Source organism: Myotis daubentonii, chromosome 10, assembly GCF_963259705.1.
Source record: "Myotis daubentonii chromosome 10, mMyoDau2.1, whole genome shotgun sequence".
Taxonomy (NCBI): Eukaryota; Metazoa; Chordata; class Mammalia; order Chiroptera; family Vespertilionidae; genus Myotis; species Myotis daubentonii.
Window position 1 is genome coordinate 43816637 of NC_081849.1, and position 26400 is coordinate 43843036.

At 40.6% G+C, this 26400-nt stretch overlaps 1 protein-coding gene across 5 annotated transcripts in view; it reads left to right on the forward strand.

Moving 5' to 3' along the window:
* The first annotated feature begins 866 nt into the window (after positions 1–866).
* The window catches only part of CROT (carnitine O-octanoyltransferase), a 44869-nt gene continuing 19335 nt past the window's right edge, over positions 867–26400 (forward strand). For 2 of the 5 annotated variants that reach the window (XM_059712199.1, XM_059712202.1), the window contains exons 1-9: positions 870–990; positions 1567–1655; positions 6563–6698; positions 11909–12033; positions 13771–13952; positions 14114–14238; positions 22884–22992; positions 25639–25732; positions 26031–26156. In XM_059712199.1, coding sequence (XP_059568182.1) covers positions 6584–6698; positions 11909–12033; positions 13771–13952; positions 14114–14238; positions 22884–22992; positions 25639–25732; positions 26031–26156 — 876 coding nt within the window. In that variant the 5' untranslated portion in view covers positions 870–990; positions 1567–1655; positions 6563–6583. Of the gene's footprint in view, positions 991–1566; positions 1656–4374; positions 4473–6562; positions 6699–11908; positions 12034–13770; positions 13968–14113; positions 14240–22883; positions 22993–25638; positions 25733–26030; positions 26157–26400 lie in introns of those variants that run through there. The other 3 variants (XM_059712200.1, XM_059712203.1, XM_059712204.1) reach the window with 3 other exon arrangements.

Genomic DNA, 26400 nt, shown 5'->3' on the forward strand with positions numbered 1-26400 from the left:
ACTGAGCCAAACCGGTCAGGGCTCACAACAAATACACAGTGTATTTAAAATGAAACAGTCTATTTTATTTCAGGAAGTAAATGTAAAATAGATTTACTTGTGAAACTAAGTTAACTACAGTATGATCCTCCTCTAGTCTAGAACTTGCCTAGTTCCACTCTGGTTAAAAAACTCTTATTTTTTGGCGCGATCGTACATGACTTCCAGCTTGCAGCGCGAGCATCCCTGGGGCTCCCGGGACCTTCGGCACCGTGCAGACCCGTGCAAGGGCAGGGAGGCGGGGATGGGCTGCAGCACGCCCAGCGGGCGAACTCCCGCCTCCGCGGGTGCAGGCGAGAGAGGCAGGTGGGGACGCGTGGCGGTGCCCGCACAGGGCGAACAATGAGATTCCTTTAGCAGGCGTTGGCATCGCTTCTTGCTGTTGGGGTGGTGGGAAAAGTCGCTCTGGGAGGGGGAGAAGCGGCTGGTAAACCCGAGATGTGGCTGCAAGAGGAAGGGAAACGGGGCGCCGAGCCTTGAGCAAGTTGGGTAGTAATGGGTCAGGGCCATGGTGTCCCGCGCCCGTCCCACAGGGTTAGGTATCTGTGTGGGCGGCGCGGGGGGCCGGGGTGGGGGGGGGGCGAGACCCGCCGTGTCGGGGCCTGGGCGCTGTGCTCCGCCGGCAGCGAGTCACTGAGCGCCGCCAGGCCGGGTCGCACCGTTCGCCCGCATCCTCCGGGCTTTCCCAGGCCCGCAGCCTGGAGCCCGCCCAGCCCGAGGCGCCCGCGGGAGGCGGGGTCGGTCCCGGCAGAGCGCAGGCCCGGCCCGGCCCGGCCCGGCCCCGCCTTCGAATGGGGGCGGGACCTTCTGGGCTTCCACCCAATCCCCGCTCCTCGGTGGCCGAGGGGGCGGACCCCTCGCGGCTTTCCACCCAATCCCCGCTCCCCGGTGGCCTTAAGGGAGCGGGCTGGTGCGGGTGTCGGCGGCGGCGGAATGGGCGAAGAGCGCGGAGTGAGTGAGGCCCCCGAGACTGCGCTCCCCGTCCCCCGAAGCTGCCCCGGGGTGGGGGGCAGTTCAATGGCGTAGAACCGAGTTACGTAGTGTAGGCGGGGCAGGGGCCAGGGCTCGGCCTGGTGGGGTCAGCAGGCATCTTGCCTGCGGGGTCGGGGAGGGTACCCCCGGTGTCGGCCGCCGGGCGGGTCCGTCGCGGTGCTGGGTTAGATTTCTCTCCGTCGGTGGCGTCCCGAGGGTGCAGAGCTGACCTTGGTTGGGGGGCGGAGTCTCCGAGCTCGGGTCGCTCTCTGCGCCTCCGTCTCTAAGCCCAGCCTTGAACTCTGTCGCCTTGTACCCTGTGGACCCAATGGAGGGCAGTGCTGTTGTTTGCGAACTAGTGAGCCGGGTAGTAGTTTTCATCCGATTCTCTAGCAGATGGACTTTTGGAGTATGTTTGCTGTGCTTTCCCCAAAAGTTTGAGTCGTGGGGCCTCCCAACCTCTAGATTGTCTGTCTTCCACCTTCTTTCACCAGTTTTTGCCAATACCCCCCCCCCCCCCCCATCCGCAATTATTAACTTTCTTTCTTCCCACAGTCACCAGCCTAGTTCAGCTCCCGTGATCTGAAAACAGAATTGTTGCAACAGGCTCCTGGAACTCCTAAACAACTCCTCTTGGTGTTCTGGTATGTGGCCATCAGATTATTATTGTTATTGTTATTATTTTTACTTCTTGTTCCTGGTTCTCTTTTCCACTTTGATTTTACATCTTTTGGCTCCCAGGAAGCCCACTATAATGAAATCCAGTGTCGTCATTTTCTTATTGCACATATAGGTTCTTTTGGAATTATGTTATTTAATTTAATCTTTATGATTGAGAACTTAAAAAGCATCCTTCATGAAAGAATCTGATAATTGTTATTTTAATGTGTACCTCTTGGTTAGTTAAGACTTGAGTGGGTATGGAATTGGTATCCTTGGTCTCAGTTTCCTAAAGGCTGAGGAATACAGAGAATAGCTTTTCTGTATATGTGTACTAGGTTCCTATTGCTGCCATAACAATTTATCACAAACTTAATTAAAAAAGCCCACGAATTTATTATCTCACAGCTTCTGTAGATCAGAAGCCCGGGTGGGGGTACTCGGCCTAGGATCTCACAAAGCTGAAGTGAAGGTTTCTTTAGGTGCGGGTTCTTGTCTGGGGGCTCTGGGCCCAGAGAACCCACCTCCAGGAGGCTCATTGAGGTTGTTGGCAGAATTCATCTCCCTGCAGCTGTAGGACAAAGGTTCCCATTTCCTTCCTGGCTGTCAGCCGGGGCCTCTCTTCCTTCCATAAGACCACCTGCCAGAGAACACCTTTTGTGGTTTTAATCTCTCGGACTCTTCTGTCACCAGCTGGAGAAAGCTTTCTGCTCCTAAAGGCTCAAGTGATTCGATGAAGCTCACCTGATAATCTCCCTATTTTAAGGTTGATTGTGCTGTGTAAAATAACAAAATCACAAGCATGGAAGTGAAAATCTCATATTCATAGGTTCTGTGGGTTGGGGTGGGTACCAGGGGGGCATTCATAGAAATTCTGCCTAGCTAGCATAATATGGTCATCTGAACCGGATTACTTTTATTTTGTGCAATGTTAAAAAAACAAAACCTCACAACAGCTTTGTTATATGATTACTAGAGGCCAGGTGCATGATATTCGTGCAGGGCACGGGGGGGGGGGGGGTCCCCTCAGCCCGGGGGGGGGGGGGAGTCCCTCAGCCCAGCCTGCGCCCTCTCGTAATCCAGGACCCCTCTGGTAGGGTCCCTAGGCCTGGCCAGGGATCAGGGCCTATTGGGACTTTCCTTCCCCCTGCTGCAGGCAACTGGCCCGCCCCTACCGCTGCCTCAGCTTGCCATCTGTGCAGTGCTGCCCCCCCCACCCCACCCCATCTCCCTCTGTGGGAAACAGGTGTGAGGTGCAATTGCTTGGCTTGCCTGGGCCTCCCTCTGCAGGGTGATTAATCATGGAGCCTCCCCCCTCCCCCACCGATCGCCCTGCAGAGGGTGGCCTGGGCCTCTTTCTGAGGGGCGATCGTGGCGCTGCCCCCCCCCCCCCCCCCAGCTCCACCAATTGCATTGCACCTGCCTTGGCTGGCCTGGCACCAGTGCGTGTCATAGCGTGGTCATCCAGATGGCCATTCTGCTGTTCGATGGGTCATTCTGCAGTTCGGTTGTTTGGTCGATTTGCATATTACGCTTTGATTATTATAGATGCTCTCTACAGTTAAGGAAATGGAGTTAAAGTTAGTTGCCCATGGGCACATGTCTAGAAAGTGCAGAGTTGGTATTTGAACCCAGATCTACATTTCCATTAGGTCTAAAGCCATGTTTATTGCCGGGAGCCGGTCCATCCTTGCTGTTTCAAGGGACCTGGCATATATGGCATACTGTTCTTAAAATGTTTGCTCACCTTCTTGGCACTATGTGTTTTAACCAAGGTCTCCTCTCTGAGAAAGGTTGTTTCCCCAGGTAGGGATTTTCCCCTGAAGTTAGGGAGGGAATAAAACCCCTCAACTAAGTGCCAGTCGGGTAATTAATCACTTTAACTACGAGCAATCATGCTTAAGCTACATAATCTTTACTCCCTGGAATGGAGATAAGAAACGCCCTAACCTTTGTAATAGAGATTGATAGGATTGAATCAACTGGTATAAATACAGATGTAACAAGACAGAAGAAGACAGAACTTAGAACACAGAACTTAGAAGTCAGAACTCAGAAGACAGAACCTACACAAAACCTACAGACAGAAGAACTTCGCTGGAGAGAACATGGCAAAAGATCTTGGACAGAAACTGGCCTCAGAACCTAGAGACAGAACGTAGTGAGAGAACATGGCAAAAGATCCTGGACTGAACCTGACTACAGAAATTGGCAAGAGAACCTGACTAGAACCTGGTGACTGAACCTGGCTGGAGAACCTGGACAGAACCTGGCTGGAGAACCTATAGAACCTGGCAATAGAACCAGGCAAGAGAACCCAACCATGCTGATCAACTGAATGCTGCCTCTGTGTCATTCCTTCTTCGCCGACACCGTCCACACCTTTGGGGACCCCTCGACCTGCTGGGGTTGGACCCCAGCAGTTTATGGGTAGTCAAAGTGAAGTGCAGCAAAAGTCATCGGACAGGAAGAGGCTGAGGAACTGTGAGAGCTCTATTGTATCACATTTTTGGGTTATATCTTTTTATTAGTGGTATAGGTTAAGCTCTTCTACCCTAACAAAGGAAACCCAAAATACAATAGTATAAATAAAAGCTTTTTTTTTGTTTTTCTTTTCATAAATCTAGAGGGAGGAGTACAGGGCTAGTAGGAAGATTCTGACAACGTCATTACAAGCATCTTTCGTTTTATTTTGCTTCACAGATTTTTTACAAATTGAAGGCAAGACCCACTACCAGCAAAAAGATTACAACTCATTTTATTGCAGTGGTCTGGAGCCGAACCTCCACAATATCTCTGAGGTATGCCTGTACATTATGTACATGGCTTCCATAAATGGGCCCAAGGTGCTCTTCCAGTTGGGACTACCTGCTAGGCAGTGAGGAGACAGCATATGTAACCCTTTCTAGGGTCATGACCTGGAGGTGACACACCCATCACAAAGCCATGCTGAGCTCCAAGGGAGGGTGGGAGAGCTATAGCTATGTAGCTACATGTCCAGCAAAAAACTCGAGATTCTGTTAAGAAAGAAGGGGAAATTATATTGGCTAAAAAGAATCTCTACCATATCCTTGTTTTTGATGTTTTTATTCTGTAACCTCCTATGAGTGGAATATTTTGTTTGTCTTTGATATTATTTTTAAAAGGTAGTATTTGAAAGGAGAGGGAATTCTTACTCAATATTAGGGGTCCTTGATTTCTCAATTGCTATTTTAATATATAATTACTTTATAAAGGCTTTTTTGAGAAATCTCATTTTTCATTTAGCACTTGTATGCCTCATTCACACTTTGGGTTAGTTTGAATTTTCTGATGAAAATTAGTACAGTTGTGGAAAATGTTCAAGATTGCTTTGGGAAACTTGAAACCATTCTGTGTAAGTCTCATACCATCTGCACAATTAGATTACAGAAGTTTGTCATGTGATTTTATGTATTCTGTAATATTCTTAGATATTTGCTCTCCAAAGTTCTCTCAGTCCATTATCCTCTTCTATACATCTGAATTCTACCTACCCATTTAGATCTACTGCAGGTCCCCTCCCCACTAGTATGTAGCATTGTATAGAGGGAGGACTGTAGTCACAGATCTGGATTTAAGTTGTTTGTTTGATCTGAGGCAAGTTACCAAATCTGTCTGAGTTTTAGTTTCTTCATTTGTAAAATGGCAGTGAATGCCACCTTTCAGAAATAATATGGAGATTAGGGAGATAACACATGTTCTGTAACGCCTACTGCAATATTTAACAAATAGAAGGTGCCCAGTAAATGATAATTTTCCTGGTCCCACTGCTTACTCCTTGACTTCTAGCACTTTGAGTTGTAGGGAGGAAAAATACTTCTACCATTCTAAATTCTTCGATTTGGTCCAATAATCAAATTGACATGAAACAGAGTAACAGGAGAAAGTAATCAAATTTATTACGTATATACATACTGAGGTTCTGTAAGAATGTGGGCCCTGAGGACAGGTCTGGCAGTTAAGGCTTATTTGCCATCTTGAGCTAAAAAGAAGTGGGAGGTTGTGGTGTGGGGCTTCCAAGGGCAGGGAGGCAATTAACATGGAGATAGGAAAGCAAGTGTTTGGTAAATGAATGTTTGCTGGGCTATCTTTAGCAATGATCACACTTAACTTATATCTATATCTATCTATCTATCTATCTATCTATCTATCTATCTATCTATCTATCTATCTATCTATCTAAAAGGCTAAGTGCCCTGTATATCACACTTAACTTATATCTGTATATATAAAAGGCTAAATGACCGACAGTCTGTCCGACTGACGAGCTGGTACCTATGACATGCACTGGCAATTTAAAAATAAATGTTGACTCGTGCATATAAAGCTCTCGATACATATAAAGCTCTCGCTAGTGCCAGTCGCACACATGTGTTTCGATCTGTCATTGTCGATCGTGAATTTGGTTGATACTTCTATTATAGAGAAAGTGTGAATAGCGATATTAAAATATTTCTTCTAATTAATTTCCTTTCAATGTGCATGAATCCATGCACCAGGCCACTAGTTTAATTATAGTTATCTATTACTGTCCTCCCTGAAGCAGGTCCTCTATCAACTTCTTTTAGGTTGTTTGAAGGAATGTCAAAGTTTTTCCTGAATCTTTTGTTTCTTAAAAATAACGAGCTTAAAATAATCAATATCCCCAAAAAGGCATATTTTGGGGTGACAAGCTTGGCTTTCCTTCAGAGTCTATACTTCTTAAAAATGGGTTCTCTCACTGACAAGTTTATGAAATTATTAAGGATGAGGACCAAGCCCTGGCTATACTGTGGTACCTAAATACTGACTTAGTGAATTAGACCTACCATATATAAAAATATTTATGAAGTTGAAGTTGTGAGTGCTGTCTTTTTTTTTTTTTTTTAAGTTTTCCTACTGTGATTGCATCATGGAAAATCAATTGGCTAAGTCAACTGAGGAACGAACATTTCAGTACCAGGATTCTCTTCCATCACTGCCTGTTCCTTCACTTGAAGAATCATTAAAAAAATACCTTGAATCAGGTATGTTTGTAATCTTTTAGTATAACTATTGTTAGCAACTTAAAAAACTATGAAATTGTTAGAAGTCGATGAAGATCTAATTGCTTTTTCTTTTAGACTCATGATAATTAAATATCCTTAAAATGTCCAAATTTTTCCCTTACGTTAATTTTTCCATAGTTTAAAAAGTCAGATAGTACCATTAGGCTTACAATAAAAAGTAGTAGTTCTTTGCCTCATCCTCCCACCCTCTGCAAATTCCACTTTCTCAAGCTAGCATATTCAAATAATTTATCTGTTCTTGTGTTATCTCCAGGCTTAAACTTCTTATGCTACTATTGCATGGATTTTTTGGTTGTTGATATTATGAATTAGTTCCTAAAAATATGTGGATTTAGCTCTCTTAGACCCTTTAACCTCTCCCCCTCCCCAACATATATGCAATTCAACATATCCACATTTTCCCTCTCATTTTCTCAATATAGTTGTACAAATCACCAGTTGGGATTAAATTAGTATTCGCCTGATTTAACTTAGGGTCTCACCTGATACAGATCAGTATTTACCTGAGTCGATTGAGCTGACCATGTAGGGCAGCGGCTCTCAACCTGTGGGTCGTGAACAATGAAAATACTTCCTGCATATCAGATATTTACATTATGATTCATAACAGTAGCAAAATTACAGTTATGAAGTAGCAACGAAATAATTTTATGGTTGGGGGTCACCACAACATGAGGAACTGTATTAAAGGGTCGCGGCATTAAGAAGGTTGAGAACCACTGATTTAGGGTTTATGGTTTTGCAGTTATTCGCATGAGAACCATTTGGTGAACTTTGATTACCTTTTTGCTGCATCCTGCCCCTGCCCCCCCCCCTCCATTTTTCATTTGCTTAGTTTGCTTTGTATTCACAACGAATTCACTCCCGAACACTTTAATACACTGAGAATCTCTGAATATATTTAAATACATAAGATATTCTTTCAGCTTCATTTTTTTCTTGAAGGCAACCCTACTGACACCTCTACCCTCTTGCTCCAATCAGCGTTTCTAGAGCTGGTGGGGCAACTGTTGTCCTAGGCAAGTGATGGCGAACCTATGACACGCGTGTCAGAGGTGACACGTGAACTCATTTTTTTGGTTGATTTTTCTTTGTTAAATGACATTTAAATATATAAAATAAATATCAAAAAAATGTCTTTGTTTTACTATGGTTGCAAATATCAAAAAATTTCTCTATGTGACACGGCACCAGAGTTAAGTTAGGGTTTTTCAAAATGCTGACACGCCGAGCTCAAAAGGTTCACCATCACTGTCCTAGGGCTTTCCTTTGGTCATCATCCTGGCAGCTCTCTTCCCCCCTCCTCTGTTGGATTCCTTGGCTCTTGGATTCTGTCTTCCTCTTTTTTCCCCTTTCTCTTCTCAGGTTGTAGTGCAGTACATCTTCAGTAGCCACTCGAGAAAGGGTGTCTGGGAGGAAAATAATGTAGGACCTAAAAAACATTTCTTCTGCCTTCATGCTTGATGGTTTGGCAGACTGTAGAATTCTTGGTTGGAAATGATGCTTTTAAAGCATTTTGAAGGCACTGTCTGTTCTTCGTGAGAAGTCTAATGCTGTTCTGGTGTTCAGTCCTTTAATCTGTGACCTGTTGTTTTTTACTGTCTGGTAGCCTCTTTTTTTATCCCTACCATTCTGAATTTCTCAATGATGTTGCTTAGTGTGTAGGTTTCTTTCCATTATTTCTCTGAGTACCCAGTGGGTTCTTTTATTTGAAAAAGTTAATATTCTTTAGTTCTAGGAAATTTTTGAAATATTTCGTTGGTAGTTTTTTCCTCACTTCGTACTTTCTGTTTCTGGAACTATTGTTGCTCCAATCTGGATCCTTCTAGGCTAAGCTTTGAACTTTAAAATGTTCCCTTCCGTTATTAGTGTATTAATTGCTGTTGAGTCAGCTTGGACTCCTGGCGACTGTGAATGAGTGATGTCCACAATGGCTCAGCTCCTGTAGACTCATGCCTGTGGCTTATTTTACGCAGTCAGTCCCCCCCTGGTCTCCCTCTTTTCCTGTTGTCATCTATTTTCCCAGTTCTGTTGTCTTGTCCAAAGAACCCTGCCTTCTCATGATGTGCCCAAAGTAGGGCAGCTGCAGTTTTGTCCTTTTTTCCTCCAGTGATATTTCAGGCAAACTACCGGATCCACTTGTTCTTCCTTTCTGGTGGCCCAGAGTATCCATAGAGCTCTCCTCCAACACCATGTTTCAAATGAATCAGTTTTTTTTCCTGTCAGCCTTTTTCACTAGCCAACTTTTGCACCCATATATGGTTATTAGAAATACAAGGGTGTGGATGATCTAAGTATTGGTCTCTAATGACACAGCTTTGGTTTTGGTGATCTTTTCTAATTCTTTCATTGCTGCCCTTCCAAGTCTCCACATTCTCTTGATTTCTTGGCCGCAGTCTCCATTGGAATTGCTGACTGAGCCAAGGTAAGCAAAACCTTAACAATGTCAATATCTTCATTGTCTTTGTTAAAGTTGTGTATTTCTTCTGTAGTTATGATTTTTGCCTTGCTGGTCAAATATAGACCTGCTTTGGCATTTTCTTCTTTCACTTTCATCAGAAGTCCTTTTAAATCATTGCGACTCTCTGCCAGTAAGATGGTGTCATCTGCATATTTTAAATTATTGATAGTTCTTTCACCAATTTTCACTCCTCCTTCCTTTGAATCTAGTCCAGTTTTATTGTATGATATGCTCTGTGTACAGGTTAAACAAATAGGGAGACAAAGTGTACCCTTGTCTGATACCTTTGCCTGTAGGAAACTCTCCGGTCTCTCTCTATTCTGCCCTGACAGAGGCTTCCTGTCCACTATACAAGTTATGTGTCAGGATGATCAAATGCTGACGCACGCCATTTATTTTAGAGCAACCAATAGCTTTTTACGATTGATGTAGTCAAAGGCTTTATTGAAGTCTATAACACATAGACTAACCTTTTGAAATTCTTTGGAGCACTCCAATATCCAGCAAATGCCAAATGCTTGCAATTAGAGTGCCTCTTCCTTTTCTGAATCCAGCTTGAACATCCAGCATTCCTGAAAGGTAAAAGTCCTTGCTGCATCACCTGGAGCATCACTTTACTTGTGTTCCTGCACACCTTGGCATCTCCTTTCTTGAAAATTGGAATGTATATTCATTATTAATGCCGTCACCTTTTTGGTCTGTTTACTCTTTGATATTACCAATCCTTTGTTAGTTCTCTCTGACTCATGTGACTTTCCTCAAATATCTGGCAATCCTTAGACATTCATATTTGAGTCAGACCCTAAAAAACTGAGTAGGAGCTCTGTGTGCATGGGTCTAAGGCAGCCGTGGGCAAACTACGGCCCGTTTGAAAGGAATAAAACTAAAAAAAAAAAAGACCGTACCCTTTTATGTAATGATGTTTACTTTGAATTTATATTAGTTCACACAAACACTCCATCCATGCTTTTGTTCCGGCCCTCCGGTCCAGTTTAAGAACCCATTGTGGCCCTCGAGTCAAAAAGTTTGCCCACCCCTGATCTAAGGGCTTGGTGACTAGTGAGCCTTAGAGTGAGCCTTCTAGGACAGTGGTCGGCAAACTGCAGCTCGCGAGCCACATGCGGCTCTTTGGCCCCTTGAGTGTGGCTCTTCCACAAAATACCACGTGCGTGCGCAATTGAAACTTCGTGGCCCATGCACAGAAGTCTGTACCAATACTCCTTTCTCTTATACTGATCAGTTTTACCAAAGAAGAATCCTGTTATCATTTGTTTAGAAGGCATAAGCCAGACTGCTGGTGTTTGGGGAGCTTAGAAGAGGGAAGGGGTTGGAGGACTTGTTCCGGGTATGCATTTTCATCATAATCCAGCCCTCTTTTTTCAGTTTGAACTAGAACCTAGGTATTCTGCTTGTCTGGTTTAACTTCTCCTGAGAATAAACCTCCACATTTCTACTGGCATTGGAGGAAGTTTCCTGGCTTTTTATACAGATGCCAGTGTGGATAGTTCAATTGTGAGCTGCTTCTAAAGACTGTTTTCAGCCTCAGTTTGCCCCCTGCCTTTGGAATTACATGTGTCCTGAATTCTTGAGCCTTTCTAGGATTATATTGCAAGAATTGGCTTGCTTCTTGGTTTGTACCTACCTCCTGCTTTAGATACTTTGCTTCATTCTACAAAGTCAGTTGCCATTTTCCCATGAATTTTTGTAATTTGTAAAATGTTAGCTTGATGTATCTACGGTCCTCTCTCTTTTTTTTTTGTCCTGACAGATTTACTAGTATACCTTTTAAATTACTGTCATTTTAGTGATTTGCTAGAAGTAGTGGAGGTAAATCTATGTATTTAGCTCACTTTAACTGGAAGCCATTTGGTTTTTACATGATTTTTAAATTCTTTTTCTCTCTTCTTTTTTCTCATCTACTTTCATCTGGAAATTCTAGTATTTTTTTTTAAATTCACTGATTAATCACTGTTTTTGATTATTCACTTGTACTCTTTATGCATACCGATATTTAAATTGATTTTGAGATAAGATTTTGAAAAAGCAAAATAGGACAAAAGGTAAATATTAATGTCCCAAGATTTCTAAAATTTGTAAAATACTTGTAGATATAGTTTAATTTTCAGAGCACTAGGTTATGATGGATTAAGAACCCTGTATCTTTCTTTTTTCTTTTTCTTTCCTCTCTCTCTCTCTCTCTCTCCCTCTCTCTCTCTCTCTCTCTCTCTCTTTTTTTTTTTTTTGTAAAGGAAACCATTACTGGCCACAGGGCACCAAGCACTATACTTGGGCAGGCATTATACTTGCACATTGCATTTCCAAGGCTCTGCTTGAACATTAGTAGAAAGATGCTTTAATTTCTCTTATTTGTGGCTCAACAGGATTTACTTTCCTTTTGGACTGATAGCTACATGATAGTCCTGCCTTTGTCATTTTAACTATCATCATCCATAATGATTTTAAAATAATTTTTTAGAAAATGGTTATTAGATTACATTATTTCCACTGTTTTATTTTTTTATAGTATTTTTTATTGTTGCTCTTTAGCTATTTTCATGTTATAAACTCTAATTTATTGAACTGCTGTAATAATTAATAGTCCATAATTCTTTTACATAACTGAGTCTCAATATTTGTGTAAGTAATAATGAGGTGCGTTTGTGGTACCTGATGTCTGACTACTTTAATTCATATTTTTTCTTTATAGTAAAGCCATTTGCAAATGAAGAAGAATATAAGAAAACTGAAGAAATTGTCAAAAAATTTCAAAATGGTATTGGAGAAAAATTGCACCAGAAATTACTTGAAAGGGCAAAAGAAAAAAGAAATTGGGTATGTATGTTATTATACTTAAGATTAGAAAATTGATGATGCTTAAAAAATGAGAAATAAAAATGTACATAGCTTTCATTTTAAAATTATTACTGTAAAAATTCTTGCAGTCACTATTGTCATGATCATCATTCAAAAGAATGATTGAACTGCTTAACACTGGAGTTTTGAGTTTTGTGGGTGAGCTACTCTCTTATTATATGGAAAACTTGTTAAAATGCAGATTTCCTGAGACCAGTCATTCTGATGCAGTATCTCTGAAATGAAACCCAGAAATCCTTATTTTAACAACTACTCCATGTGGTTTATAGACCAGGCTTGAGAGAAACATTTTATCCAGGTCATTGTTGCCTAAAAAACATCAAAACATGTGTCATATCGGTGGTGTACAGTATTGAAACAATGCATGTGAGAAAAAGGGCCATTACAAAATTGGAGGGGAAATGGTTATGAGTATTCTGTGTGTCAATTAGATTAATGACACATTGCTATAATAGCCATTAAGGATATCAATTTTCTACAAGGAATCTTCTTTGACTTCTTCAGCTTAACTACTTGTGTAGTGTAAACCAAAGGATTGAATTAAAAATTACTTTAATCTAGAAATAATGATTACAGTTATTTTAGTTTTCGAAATGAAAAAGCAAGCTTATCTTTTTCATCAGCCATTGATACCTATAATGGAATAATAAAATTTTATACTTCCAGATTGCTTTATTCTCAATCTTGAGCCTTGAATGATTTTAAAAAAAATTAATCTCACAGAGAAAAAGAGAGGAAGAGAGGGAGGACGAGAAACATCGATAGATGGCCTCCTGCACATGCCCCAATGGGATCGAACCCACAACCTGGGTATGTGCCCTGACGAGAAATCAAACTGCCACCTTCTGGTATATGGGACGATGCTCCAACCAACTGAGCCACACTGGCCAGGGTGAACCTTGAATGATTTTAATTAAATTAGGGTAAAGGTAACAAGTTGTTTTGCCTGTATCCTTTTTATTTATATCTTTTTTTGAATGACTCATTGTAATTGAGAACATCAGTTTCTTCAAAAATAACTCTAGGTAACTTGATAAGATATGCTTACTGATGTATGAAATTAAAGTTCATATAGTGCCCTAACCGGTTTGGCTCAGTGGATAGAGCGTCGGCCTGCAAACTGAAAGGTCCCAGGTTTGATTACGGCCAAGGGCATGTACCTTGGTTGCAGGCACATCCCCAGTGGGGGGCGTGCAGGAGGCAGCTGATCGATGTTTCTCTCTCATTGATGTTTCTGACTCTCTATCTCTCTCCCTTCCTCTCTGTAAAAAAATCAATAAAATATATTTTTTAAAAAAGTGCATATAGTGAAAGAGGGATTTAGAACATTGTCTGTGAAAAACCCAAATTAGTTTTTTTAAACCTACTCAAAAAGTTTTTATATTTCTGATTTAGTATTTTAGTTTTTGCTTGGAAAAGGAAAATTGTAAATCCTTTAATTGAGGATTTATTGAGTAGCTATTTTTCTCAGGTACTCTGAGAAAACACACCTAAATACATTGTCAGGTATTTGTGACTTCAACTTGATCTGCCTGAAAGTGCTTTTTGTTTCATGTTTTTGACAACATAGTTAAACACAATAGTATTTAAGACCCTACGGTTCCAAAGGAAAGAAGAGAGGAAAAAAAAACACACCAAGTAGACAGTAACTTATTTTTTACATATTCATGTATTATCTGATGTTCTTTATTTTAGCTGGAAGAGTGGTGGCTGAATGTTGCCTACCTGGATGTCCGTATACCATCACAACTGAATGTCAACTTTGGGGGTCCGGCACCCCATATGGAACACTACTGGCCTCCAAAGGAAGGCACGCAATTGGAAAGAGGAAGCATAAGTCTTTGGCATAACTTGAACTACTGGCAACTGTTAAGAAAGTAAGGATACTTAAGGTGAATTTAGTATGAAATTTACCCAAAGTGTCAGGTAAAGTTGAGAAGCTTAATTTACTTAGATGGGGATGAATATTCCAGTTGTGACTATTTGGTTTATAAGTTTTATAATTACTTCTTAAAGTACTTACTTTTTGTTTTAATAGAGAAAAATTGCCTGTTGATAAAGTTGGAAATACTCCTCTAGATATGAATCAATTCCGAATGCTATTTTCTACCTGTAAGATTCCAGGAATTTCTAGAGATTCAATTATGAATTATTTTAGGACTGGTAAGTAGAAAATGCGGGTACTTTCTTTGGTAAAGGCATTGGGATTTGGGTAGTTTCGCTGTAGTTTCTATGACACTGAAACATTTTGGAGAATATTTCTGATTGGATTTTGACTAATAAAAGGCTTTCTGAGAACCTTGTCTTTCAGTCATTCAGATTAGTTAAAAGTGATTTATGGGAATGGTTTTCCTAAATTCTGTCTTACATGGTTTTATATAAACTTGATGCTTACATTACATCATTTAAATTTTAGTTAAAAGAGTAGAATTACGAGTCAGAGTATTAGGAAATCTGGAGAATATAATTTGGGTCCTGTTTCTACCCTCATTACTTCTTATCTAAAGGCTCTTTTTCAGTATTTGCTTGTGTGTGCTCATCATGCCCCTCTTCATTGTGAATTTGCTTTCCTCTGTCGTCTATGAGGTGAGAGCCTAGTATCAATCTTCTTAAGGTTACATGAGTTCAGATTGACTCATCAAAGTCTTTGTTTTTACTGCCAGTTTAATGGCAGTGTCTGCTTGGTGTACTAGCATATCTTGCAATGGAAAATTCTGTTGTAGCAACTGCTAGTTTTGTTACTTCAGGAATATTTATTTATTTATTTATTTATTTATTTATTTTTGTATAGCAAAGGTGGGAATTTATTGAAGAACAAGTACAGACTCCCATGTGGGGAGGGGGAAAGAATCTCACAGCACAGACTCCCATGTGGGGAGGGGGAAAGAGTCCCAGGAATTTTTATTTTTTATAAATTTAATGACGGTTTATAATTACTACAGAATTTAATTATAAATGGATATTTTTTGTACATCCAATTGTATTTAAAAGTAAATTTTCTGTAGCCAACTTTGCTTGTAGTGTGAGAGGTCTGAGTTTATTTTCATGTAGAACTCAACTCCTTTTTGTAAACCTCTTTAGATGCTTGAGATAATGTCCTCAAGCCTGCACACATTTACCTTGAGGTTGCAAGTGAAAGATTTAAAAGAAAGGATTAAGGAACCTGGTTATTTATGACATGAAGTTTAATGCCTAAATATGAGTGGAAAAGATGAACATGAGACTAGCAGTAGCAAAGAGAGATAATATATACATCAGGTAAAAACTAATATCAGTAGACCTGGTTTTGAATTAAATCTTTATCACCAAGTAGTTAAATCCTTCAATAAGGTAACTCCTTTAAGTTACAGTATGTAAAATGGAGATTCATTAATGATATGCGTCTTGATACAGTGGCTTAAGCTGTCATGGTTAGTATATTCTTGAACTTATGGCTATGTGAAGAGGTATAGATAGGGATAAATCTGAGGTAATAAGTAAATGCGAAAAATATCAGAGAGTTGGTGACAAATACAATATAGAAAAATTCAAATAATGTGAGCAGTTGGTGGCTGTTTTAGACTAGGTAGTTAGGGAAGACCTCTCTGAGGATCTGAATGATAAGATAATCAAGCACAGTTTTTTGACAGTTTTTGTTTGCTTGTTTAGTTCATTTATTGTTGTTTTCATTTGTTTGTGTTGCGGAGGAATCCCCTGGGCATATTAAACTTGGCATGTGTGAAGGGCATTGTGGATGGAGCAGAATAGGCAGGAAGGAGGAGCAGATTGGAAAGGTGACTAGAGACTAGGTCGTATGCTACTTTGTAAGCCAACTAAGGATTTTGGCTTTTATTTTAAACTAGAGGCCCAGTGCACAAAAATTTGTGCACTGGCGGGGTGGGGGGGAGGTGTCCCTCAGCCCGTCCTGTGCCCTCTCACAGTCTGGGACCCCTCGGGGGATGACACCTGCTGGCTTAGGCCTGCTCCCCGGGGGATTGGGCCTAAGATGGCAGTCAGACATCCCTCTGGCGGCCCGGCAGCCCTTGGGGGATGTCCACTTGCCAGCGGGGAGCAGGCCTAAGCTGCAGTCAGATCCTTAGCGCTGCTGAGGAGGCAGGAGAGGCTCCCACCACCACCACTATACTGGCAGCCATCAGCCTGGCTTGTGGCTGAGTAGAGCTCCCCCATGTGGGATCGACTGACCACCAGTGGGCAGCACCTGCATTGAGTGTCTGCCCCCTGGTGGTCAGTGTGTGTCATAGTGACCAGTCATTCCCAGTCTTTCTGCTGTTATGGTCAGTTTGCATATTACCCTTTTACTATATAGGATAGAGGCCTGGTGCATGGGTGGGTGCCGGCTGGTTTGCCTTGAAGTGTGTCCTGGATCAGGGTGGGGGTTCCGCTTGAGTGCCTGGCCAGCCTGGGTGAGGGGCTGATGGCTGTTTTCAGGCTGGCCACACCCCCTTTAGGGTGGGGGTCCCCACTGGGGTGCCTGGCCAGTCTGGGTGAGGGGCTGAGGACCGTTTTCAGGCTGGCTGGGACTGAAGTTCCCAGCCTCTCCTTTTTTTCTTTTTTTTTTTTATTCTGAGATTTATTTATCTTCTATAATTGAAACATTGTTGCCATCACTGATGCTCCCAGCTCTGAGGCTGCGGCTGGCTGGATGAAAGCAGGTATCTGGGGTTTGTTTAGCTTCTATAATTGAAACATTGTTGTTTCGGGCTCAGAGCGGGCTGCGGCAGGCGGGGAACCTTGTCTTCCTCTATCACTGGAGCAAGCAAGCCTCCTGCTTGCTTCAGCTGCATGGCTGCCGGCCGCCATCTTTGTTGGCAGTTAATTTGCATATCACCCTGATTAGCCAATGGGAAGCGTAGCAGAGGGTACGGTTAAGTACCCTTTTTGTCTTTTATTAGATTAGATGTGAATGGATACTATTAGTGGGTTTTGAGAAAGCGTGATGTGATCAGGTTGATATTTTAAAGATAATTCTACCTGCTGTGTGAAGAAAAGATTTTTTAGGAGACAGACAAGTGTAAAAGCAGGGTCAGTTAGAAAGGTGATAGTCCAGGTGGGCCATAATGATGATTTGTACTAGGGTGGTTGCATAGAGTGGTGAAAAGTTATTCGATTCTGGATATATTTTGAATTTGGGCTTAGCAGAATTATTCATAGATTGGTTATAAGATATGAGAAAAAAACAGGAATTAGAGATGGCTCCAAGATACTTGGCTTGCATAACTAATGGGGTAGATAGGTGTGTTGGTTCATAAGGTGGGAAAAATGGAGAAGAGATATTTGGAGGGGGAGGAAAATCAAAAGTCCTGTAGACTATGTTAAGTTTAAGATGCCTTTTAGATTTCTAAGTGGAAATGTTAAGTAGGCAGTTAGATGCAAAGTTTGGAGTTGTGGGGGAGAATTCAGGACTGCAGATAAAGACTTAGGGGTCATTATTAGCAAGCATAGACATCATTTTGAAGCCATAAGAGTAGCAGAGATTACTTTTGGAATACATAGATGAAGATGACTGATTCTTATTACAATCAAATATAATATTTGGTGCTCAGAGGAGGCAGCAGCAGCAAAAAAGACCAAGGTAAGAAGAAAACAAGGACAGTGGTCTCCCAGAAGCCAAGACAATGAAGTATTTTATATAACACTTTTGAAAGGTCAACTAAGATATAAAAATTAACAGTGACCATTGGATCTGTCAACATGATGAGGACAAAGTCTGCCTCGACAAGAGCAGCATTGGTGGAAGTTGGAGAAGGGAGCTCAGGTGGAGGAAATGAAAGCAAACAAGTGGTGATAACATTTGGAAATAATGCTTGTGAAAAAAGTGTTTTATTTTTTTCACAAATGTGAAAAAAGTTTTGATGTGTAGTGGAATTTTTTCAGTTTGTTTTAAAAGATGAGTAATATTATATCATAAGAGTGACAGAGAGGAGGAAAAATCATTTTGCAGGGGAGGGGATAAGGTGCCAAAGTCACTGAGAAGATAAGAGCTGAGAGGATCAAGTACAGAAATAGTGGAGGGATTGGACTTTGGTCTTCCAGAGCAAGGATGAGAGGGAATGTGGAAAGTATGCATCTGGATGCAGACAGATGAGGCAATTTTGTGGTAGGGAAATGAGGTCCTCTGTATGCTTTGTGTTTTCCCTCATGAAATAAGAACTGACATGGAAGATTTAAGGAGAAAGGAGAAGGTTTGAGATGGTCCCTTTGGAAAGTGGGGAAAGCGCACATACTGTAGAAATGTAGTTAGCTGAGCAGGGTGGAGTGCCCATTTGAAATGTGTGTTTATGAATTTAAACTTAGACTAGATGGTGTGTTGTGGTTTTTTCTTCAACAATTAGAGGCAAGTGCAGAGGAGAGGCTGTGAAGGATTTAAGGTTTTTTGCAAGGGGGAAATTATAATGCTGGATGCTAGGATCTTTCCTGGATAAGGTAAAGGTTGAAGAAAGTGTGTGTGTGTGTGTGTGTGTGTGTGTGTGTGTGTGTGTGTGTCAGGGGCGGGTAGGGAGCAGCATGCAAGCTGCTGTGGCTACAAAGCTAGTCTCAATAAGGAGGCAATAGTTAGAACTAGTTTTTGTTTGTTTGTTTGTTTGTTTGTTTGCTTATCACCTAAGACAGTGGTCGGCAAACTCATTAGTCAACAGAGCCAAATATCAACAGTACTTCTTCAAAATAGACTCGCCCAGGCCGAAAACTGACTTCTGCGCATGGGCCACAAAGTTTCAATCGCACTGTACGCGCGCCTGCACGTGGTATTTTGTGGAAGAGCCACACTCAAGGGGCCAAAGAGCCGCATGTGGCTCTCGAGCCGCAGTTTGTCGACCACTGACCAAAGAGACCATTAAGACTAATTCAATCTTACCTTTCATCCTGTTCACCTTATTTTGCTCAAGAAGTTCAGACTTCCTATGTCGTGTCCTGTCATTGGGATTCATGCATTTGTGCATAGCCTAATTTGAGCCAAGTTCCCCACTACTAATTTGACCCACCCCAAACCCTTTGCTGTACTTTATGGAGCTCATGGTCAGCAAAATTCATTATATTCTTAACCTATTTTTGGAAAGTTTCTGTTTCCTTCTGAAAGGTACTGGTCCTGAAACCTGGTTATGCTTTGAGCTTACTGCTTTCCATATGACCATCTAGTAGGGATTTTTCCCCTCTTATACTTGGTGCTACAGGCATGTAGGAGATCTTCATGTCCTCTCTATTTCCTATTGCCTTGTCCATTTTTTCTTCTTTCTTACAATTTGAGCTCTTGGAAAAAATGTATCACCACTGCTTGTCTCTGTTTAGTGACTTTCCTTTTGATCCTTCCCCTTCATTCATGGGTTGTTTTAGCACCGGTCTCACTGTCTTTCCATTATTACCTCAGTCACATTCTTGATGACTTGAGCTTCCAGTTGTAGATGATGTAGGCCCTCTCCTTTTCTTCATTTTCTTCCTCCTTCTCAAGCAGCAACCCACTCCCATGGCAACGCCCTAACCTTGTTATTATCAAAAACTCCATCATCTCTAACATTACAGTTAAAAGCATCTCAGTCTGATATCCACCTTCTCTTCACCACTCACTTCCTTTCGTAGTCCACCTCAGCTATTTTTTGACCACATTGTGACTTACAATTCAGTTACCCTACAGTTCTTCATAGTTCCATCCCTCCCTCCCCCACCCCAATCTTCACTTCTTTCTATGATTCTTCACTGTAATCACTCTGTAGCATATGCATTGAAATCTTTGCCCACCCGCTTCCTCCCCACTGCACCCCTGAAATTTATAACACTGTTTAAAATTCAATTTTTAGTTTTACTTCTACATATCCAAGATGCCTATCCTAGCAATTTACTTGGCCAGAGAAAACCACAAAACCTCATTTACTTCTCTCTCTTTTTCTTTCTCCCTTTTCCCCCCAACTTACTTTTCTCAGTTAAACCTTAAGTCAGTGGTTCTCAACCTTCCTAATGCTGTGACCCTTTAATACAGTTCCTCATGTTGTGGTGACCCCCAACCATAAAATTATTTTCGTTGCTACTTCATAACTGTAATTTTGCTACTGTTATGAATCGTAATGTAAATTCTGATATGCAGGATGTATTTTCATTGTTACAAATTGAACATAATTAAAGCATAGTGATTAATCACAAAAACAATATGTAATGATATATTCAGTATGTGTTTTCCAATGGTCTTAGGTGACCCCCAAAGGGGTCGCGACCCACAGGTTGAGAACCGCTGCCTTAAGTGAACCCACATTACTATCTTGCCATATTCTTTTGTCAGGTTACTCTCCCAGGAAAGGCTGTTTCATGCCTTTCTCCTTCCTTATTCTCAGCTAATGAGCTCTTTTCTTATTCTCAACAAATGTCAAGCAATCTTCCCATTCCCAGATTTACCATTCTGGTAGGCAGAATTTACACCCGGCTCCTCCCTCCCTGGCTAGTATGGAACCGGTTGGATGTGTTAGGTTACATGATAAAGAGGATTTAAGATTGTAGATGAAATTAAGGTTGCTGATGAATTTAATAAACTGACCTTGAGATGGGGAGATTATCCTGATTATTCAGGCAGGCCCAAAGTCATCACAAGAGTTCTTACAAGTGGAAGAAGGAGGCAGAAGAGAAAAACCAGAGACAGCAGCTTGAGGAAGTCAAGATTTCCCCTCGATGACTTCAAATATGGAGGAATGGGGGCAGAGCCCAGGAATGTGGGCAGCCTCCAGGAGACATTGTTGCTTAGTCTCCAGGAGGAACACAGATCTGCTGATACCTTCATTTTAGCCCAGGAAGATACATTTCAGACTGCTGGTCCCCAGACTTGTAAGGTCATACATTTGTGTTGTTAGTGGTACTTTCCACTAAGTTAGTGGGAATTCGTTGCAGCAGTCATAGAAATATACTCATTTAAGTATTTGCCCATCCTACAACCCCCTTGCAATACATTATTGCGCAGTCATATATTTTGCCTTCCCTTTTTAAAAATGGACAAACTGTCTGACTCCTTAGGACAGTGATGGCGAACCTATGACACGCGTGCCAGAGGTGACACGCAAACTCATTTTTTTGGTTGATTTTTCTTGTTAAATGGCATTTAAATATATAAAATAAATATCAAAAATATGTCTTTGTTTTACTATGGTTGCAAATAACAAAAAATTTCTCTATGTGACACGGCACCAGAGTTAAGTTAGCGTTTTTCAAAATGTTGACACGCCGAGCTCAAAAGGTCGCCATCACGGCCTTGGGACAACCCTTCTATGTGGTGCACTGGGCCCCTCCTCCTCTTGCCTAATCAAGGACCTTGCTTTGGATTATCTTTTCTCTCTCTGCTGTGTTATCAGTTTCCCCTTCTTAGTGGGTAGTTCCAATCTATAATATCTTCTCAAAGGGGGAAAAAAATTGACCTCTCGTCTCTTTCACGAGTCACACTCCAGTCAAAACCACCATCACCTTCCACTTCTATCATTATCATCTGGACCCCTACAGTTACTTCCTAATTGATCTTGCTGTGTATTCTCTTTCCTCCTATAATCTCTTCTCTGTATATCTGCTGGAGTGACCTTTTTAAAGTATCAATTAGATCACATTATTATTCTCTTGCTTAAAACCCATCATACTTAACATTGAAAGCCTTTTCTGAAGCCAGTATGATCTGGTCCCAACCATATCTGCCTGCTACAGCTGCACTGATCTTGTTTTCCTTTAAGCAAACCAGTTCAAGCAAACTCTATCAAATATTTTCATGGTTCACTCCTTTTCCTTTGCTCAAATATTCCATCTTAGGCTCATCCTGAGGTAGCATCCTTCTGTCACCCTCCTCCCAAACATTTATTATTTTTGTATGAATCTTTTACATTTACATGGTGGCAAATGTAAAAGAGAAGGGGAGGGTTGAAGGAGGAGAGAAGAAATGGGTTGGGATTAGCCATGAGGGACAAGGATAATGCATGCCTCACCTCTTAGGACTTGAGGAAATAGGATATAAGGGAAGAATTAGTAGTCCTCTCAGGAAATGAATAGTTGATGAATAGATTTCATGAGATAATATCTGTAAAGCATTTGGCACAGTTCTGTGTACATAATATCAACCAGTAAATTTCCTTCCAGAGGCAATATATGTCTTTTCTAACTGTTCTTTCACTCCCCCCCACCCCCCCTTTCTTAGAGGGAAGGAGCAGGAGTCATACAAGAAGACCCTTGTTAAAGGGACTAGTACTTGAAAAAATGAGGCTAAATCAGAATAGTCTGAGGTTTATAGCAAACTAGTTCTTAGGAGCTAAAGTATGCCAAAGGAAACACAGAATCAGATACCAGTGGCTTACCGGGCATTATCAGAGCTTTAAATAAAACTACAGATTAGGCAGAATTCTTTCCCTTTGCCACTCAGACATACAGTGTCCTTATTCTCCTGAAAACTATTTTATTGAGAAATAATAGCTAGATATTATTGCAATCAACATTAACATAATATGAAAGAGAAACTTGCTAATTCAAATAGCTCTCTTCCAGGGTCCCTCTGCTGTCCTTTCCCCTTCCCCCTCCTATCTATAAATAAAACTAGAAAGCCCTGCAGTAGTTGGAATTTATATGATTTTCAAGGTGTACAAATACTTGAAACTCCCATGGATTTCTAGCTGTTTCACATGGACAGGTTTTGGGAGCACACATTTATATCATAGTAATTGGAATTCCATCACCTTATGAGTGTTTTATTCATGTGACTTACTCAATACATGATAAATAAAATATTGGAGGAATGTATATGCAACTTTACTCTTGTTTAACCTTGAAAGATTTGGTTTTGTGTTTTCTGTTGTTTTTCCCAGAGAGCGAAGGGTATTCCCCAACTCACATTGTAGTGCTGTGCCGAGGTCGCGTTTTTGTCTTTGATGCAATCCATGAAGGATGTTTGATCACCCCGCCAGAGATTCTCAGGTTTTCAAACTACTTTCTTGAATCTCATTAGATCTTAAGCTTTTGCATGAGTTAAAAATAAATACAGAATTGCCTATTTATAAGGTGACAGAAAATTAAGAATTTTACATATCCTGAATTAAAAAATATTTTTATCTTTTTAATTTAAATTAATTTTTAGTTTTATTAAGCATATATGAATATATTCTAGTTGGAGAAAAGGAAAACATTACAGATACTATCAATTTCATCTGCTGCCCCAGAATTAATCACTGTTACTAGTTTGTTGTATTCTAGCCTTATGTATCTACTTATATGTACATATAGACTTAAAAATATATATATTTTTATTGATTTCAGAGAGGGAGAGAGAGAGAGAAACATCAATGATGAGAGAGAATCATTGATCGGCTGCCTCCTGCATGCCCTCCGCTGAGGATCAAGCCCACAACCCAGGCATATGTCCTGACTGGGAATCGAACTGTGACCTCCTGGTTCATAACTCGATGCTTAACCACTGAGCCACTCCGGCCAGGCATGGTGAATAATTATTAAACAACTGTGGCTCTATTCTTAATAGGTGCCCTTCCCCACGATCAGAAATACTTACCAAGGTTGTTAGAAGCTTTTCCCCCATGTGTTCTTCTAGGAGCTTTATTGTTAAGGTCTCACATTTATACCTTTAATCCATTTTGAATTGATTTTTGTGTATGCTATAAAATAGGGGTCCAGTTCCATTCTTTTGTATGTGCAATCCAGTTTCCCCAGCACCATTTATTTAAGAGACTATCTTTTTCCCATTGTGTATTCTTGGCACCTTTGGCAACCTCAGTGGAAATCTATACAAGTAGATTTATTTGGGGGCTCCCTATTCTGTCCCACCATGTATATGTCCATTAAAAAAAATATTTCTTTACTGATTTCACAGAGGAAGGGAGAAGGAGAGATAGAAACATCAATGATGAGAGAGAATCATCCATTGGCTGCCTCCTGCACGCCCCCTACTGGGGATCGAGCCTGCAACCCAGGCATGTGCCCTTGGCTGGAATCAAACCTGGGACCCTTCAGTCTGCAGGCCGACGCTCTATCCATTGAGCCAAACCGGCTAGGGTGTATATGTCCATTTTTATGCCAACACCATACTGTTTTGATTACTGTCGCTCTGTAGCAATATATTTATTTTGAAATTGGGAAGTGTGATACCTCCAGCTTTTTTCTTCTTGCTCAAAATTGCTTTGGCTATTCAGAGGTTTTTTTGTGTGGCTTCGTGTGAGTTCTAGGATTTTTTTTTTTCTGTTTCTTTGAAAAATGCAATTGGGATTTTGATAGGGATTGCATTGAATCAGTAGATTGATTTAGGAAGTATGGACTTCTTAATGGTGAAGATTTAGGCAGTTATTATCTGACCTTTTATTATCAAACTTAAAAAATGTCATTTCAGGTTTAACACATTTTCTCTGGTAATTTCTTTGTAATAATGACCATGTTTTATGAGGCGATCATTTCCCACTGAATATAAAAATGGCCATATCAGGGAGCAGGAGAAAGTTTCATAGTCAAAACTGGTGACTTGAGGTGGTAAGGAAAGAGCAGTAACCAATACCATGTGGAGAAAAAGGCTGAGGTAGATTTTATTACTTTAGCATTCAGAATTCATGCCTAGGCACTGTGCTCACCACATACCCACCAACTGTAGAAACTTTATTTTTTAAATATATTTTATTGATTTTTTACAGAGAGGAAGGGAGAGGGATAGAGAGTTAGAAACATGGATGAGAGAGATACATCGATCAGCTGCCTCCTGCACACCCCCTACTGGGGATGTGCCCGCAACCCAGGCACACGCCCTTGACCGGAATCGAACCTGGGACCTTTCAGTCCGCAGGCCGACGCTCTATCCACTGAGCCAAACCGGTTTCAGCAATAAAATATATTTTTAAAAAATAAAAATAAAAAATAAAAATTACATTAAACTCACCAGACTGGGAATATAGAATGTTATGGGGTGAAAGAATTTCTTCTTAGCTAATAGAGTCTTTAAAATATAATGGTTGTAACTAATAACAACATGGACTAAATGGTACTTACTGTTTGTTGGGTTTAACACAAATATTAATTTGGTAGAGGTAAGTCCTCTATTAAATATAAGGTGTCCTAAAAATTGTATATGCACTTTGAATAATTATTAATTCTAATGGGTTAAATCTGAAAAGAAAGAATCAGCTGTTGAAGTGTGTATACATTTTTGGGGGACACCCTGTATTTATGTACATAGTTTTCAGCTAGATAAGATGTGTATGATATTTGTGATCACGATTATTTACCAGAATATAATTCAATTTCTCTGTTGTGTAAGGGGTATTTACTTAGACCCTGAAACTACATGTACATTTTAAAAGCATAAATTATATCGGCCAAACACCAAATTTATTTACTTAAGTTTATTGTCAAATACACTTTTGGTGTTAATTAATCATGTAGTTCTCTTTTTAAAAAATGATGTGGTGTTGGAAATAAATCCATTACCGTTGAGATTATAACCCCTTTCTTTGGATAATATATCAAAGCATTTAAACACGGGTAAACATTATGACCTATTAAAGGCCAAAGTAGCTAGTGATCCTGCCTATGCTCTTTTTGAATCCTCTTTCTTTAATCTTCCGTAAGGCAACTGACATACATCCACAAGAAGTGCCATAGCGAACCTGATGGACCTGGGGTGGCAGCATTAACTAGCGAGGAGCGAACTCGATGGGCAAAGGTTATAATGTACACTTTTCTTTTTTTAATTGAGCTATGATTGACATGGACCATTACACTGTAATCAGGTGTATGACATAATGATTTGATATTTGTACATATTGTGAAATAATCACCATAGTGTCTAGTTAATGTGTCACACAGTTACAAATTTATTTTCTTGTGATGAGAAATTTTAAGATCTACTCCCAGCAAGTTTCAAATATCTAATACATTATTAATTATATACTTGTCTTAATGAACCTTTTCTCTCCTGGATATAGTATTAATTTGTATCATTTAATCATTATCTCCTTTAGGCACGAGACTATTTGATTAATCTTGATCCAGAGAACTTGACTAGGTTGGAAAAAATTCAGAGCAGTTTGCTGGTGTATTCCTTAGAGGATGACAGTCCACATGCAACACCAGAAGATTATTCACAGGTACTTAACTATCTTGTTTTGTTATTTCTTCCCACAAATTTTTTCTGAAGGACTCTTGTATGTATTGAACATGAGAAGATTATTTTGTTATATGCAGGCTCTTAAAATGTTTTCTTACATTTTATATAAGATGTTTTCTTACATTTTATATAAGATGTTTTCTTACATTTTCTTACATGGTATATATACATGTACCAAATTGAAGTTTATAATCTATACTAGAGGCCCGGTGCATGGTGGGATC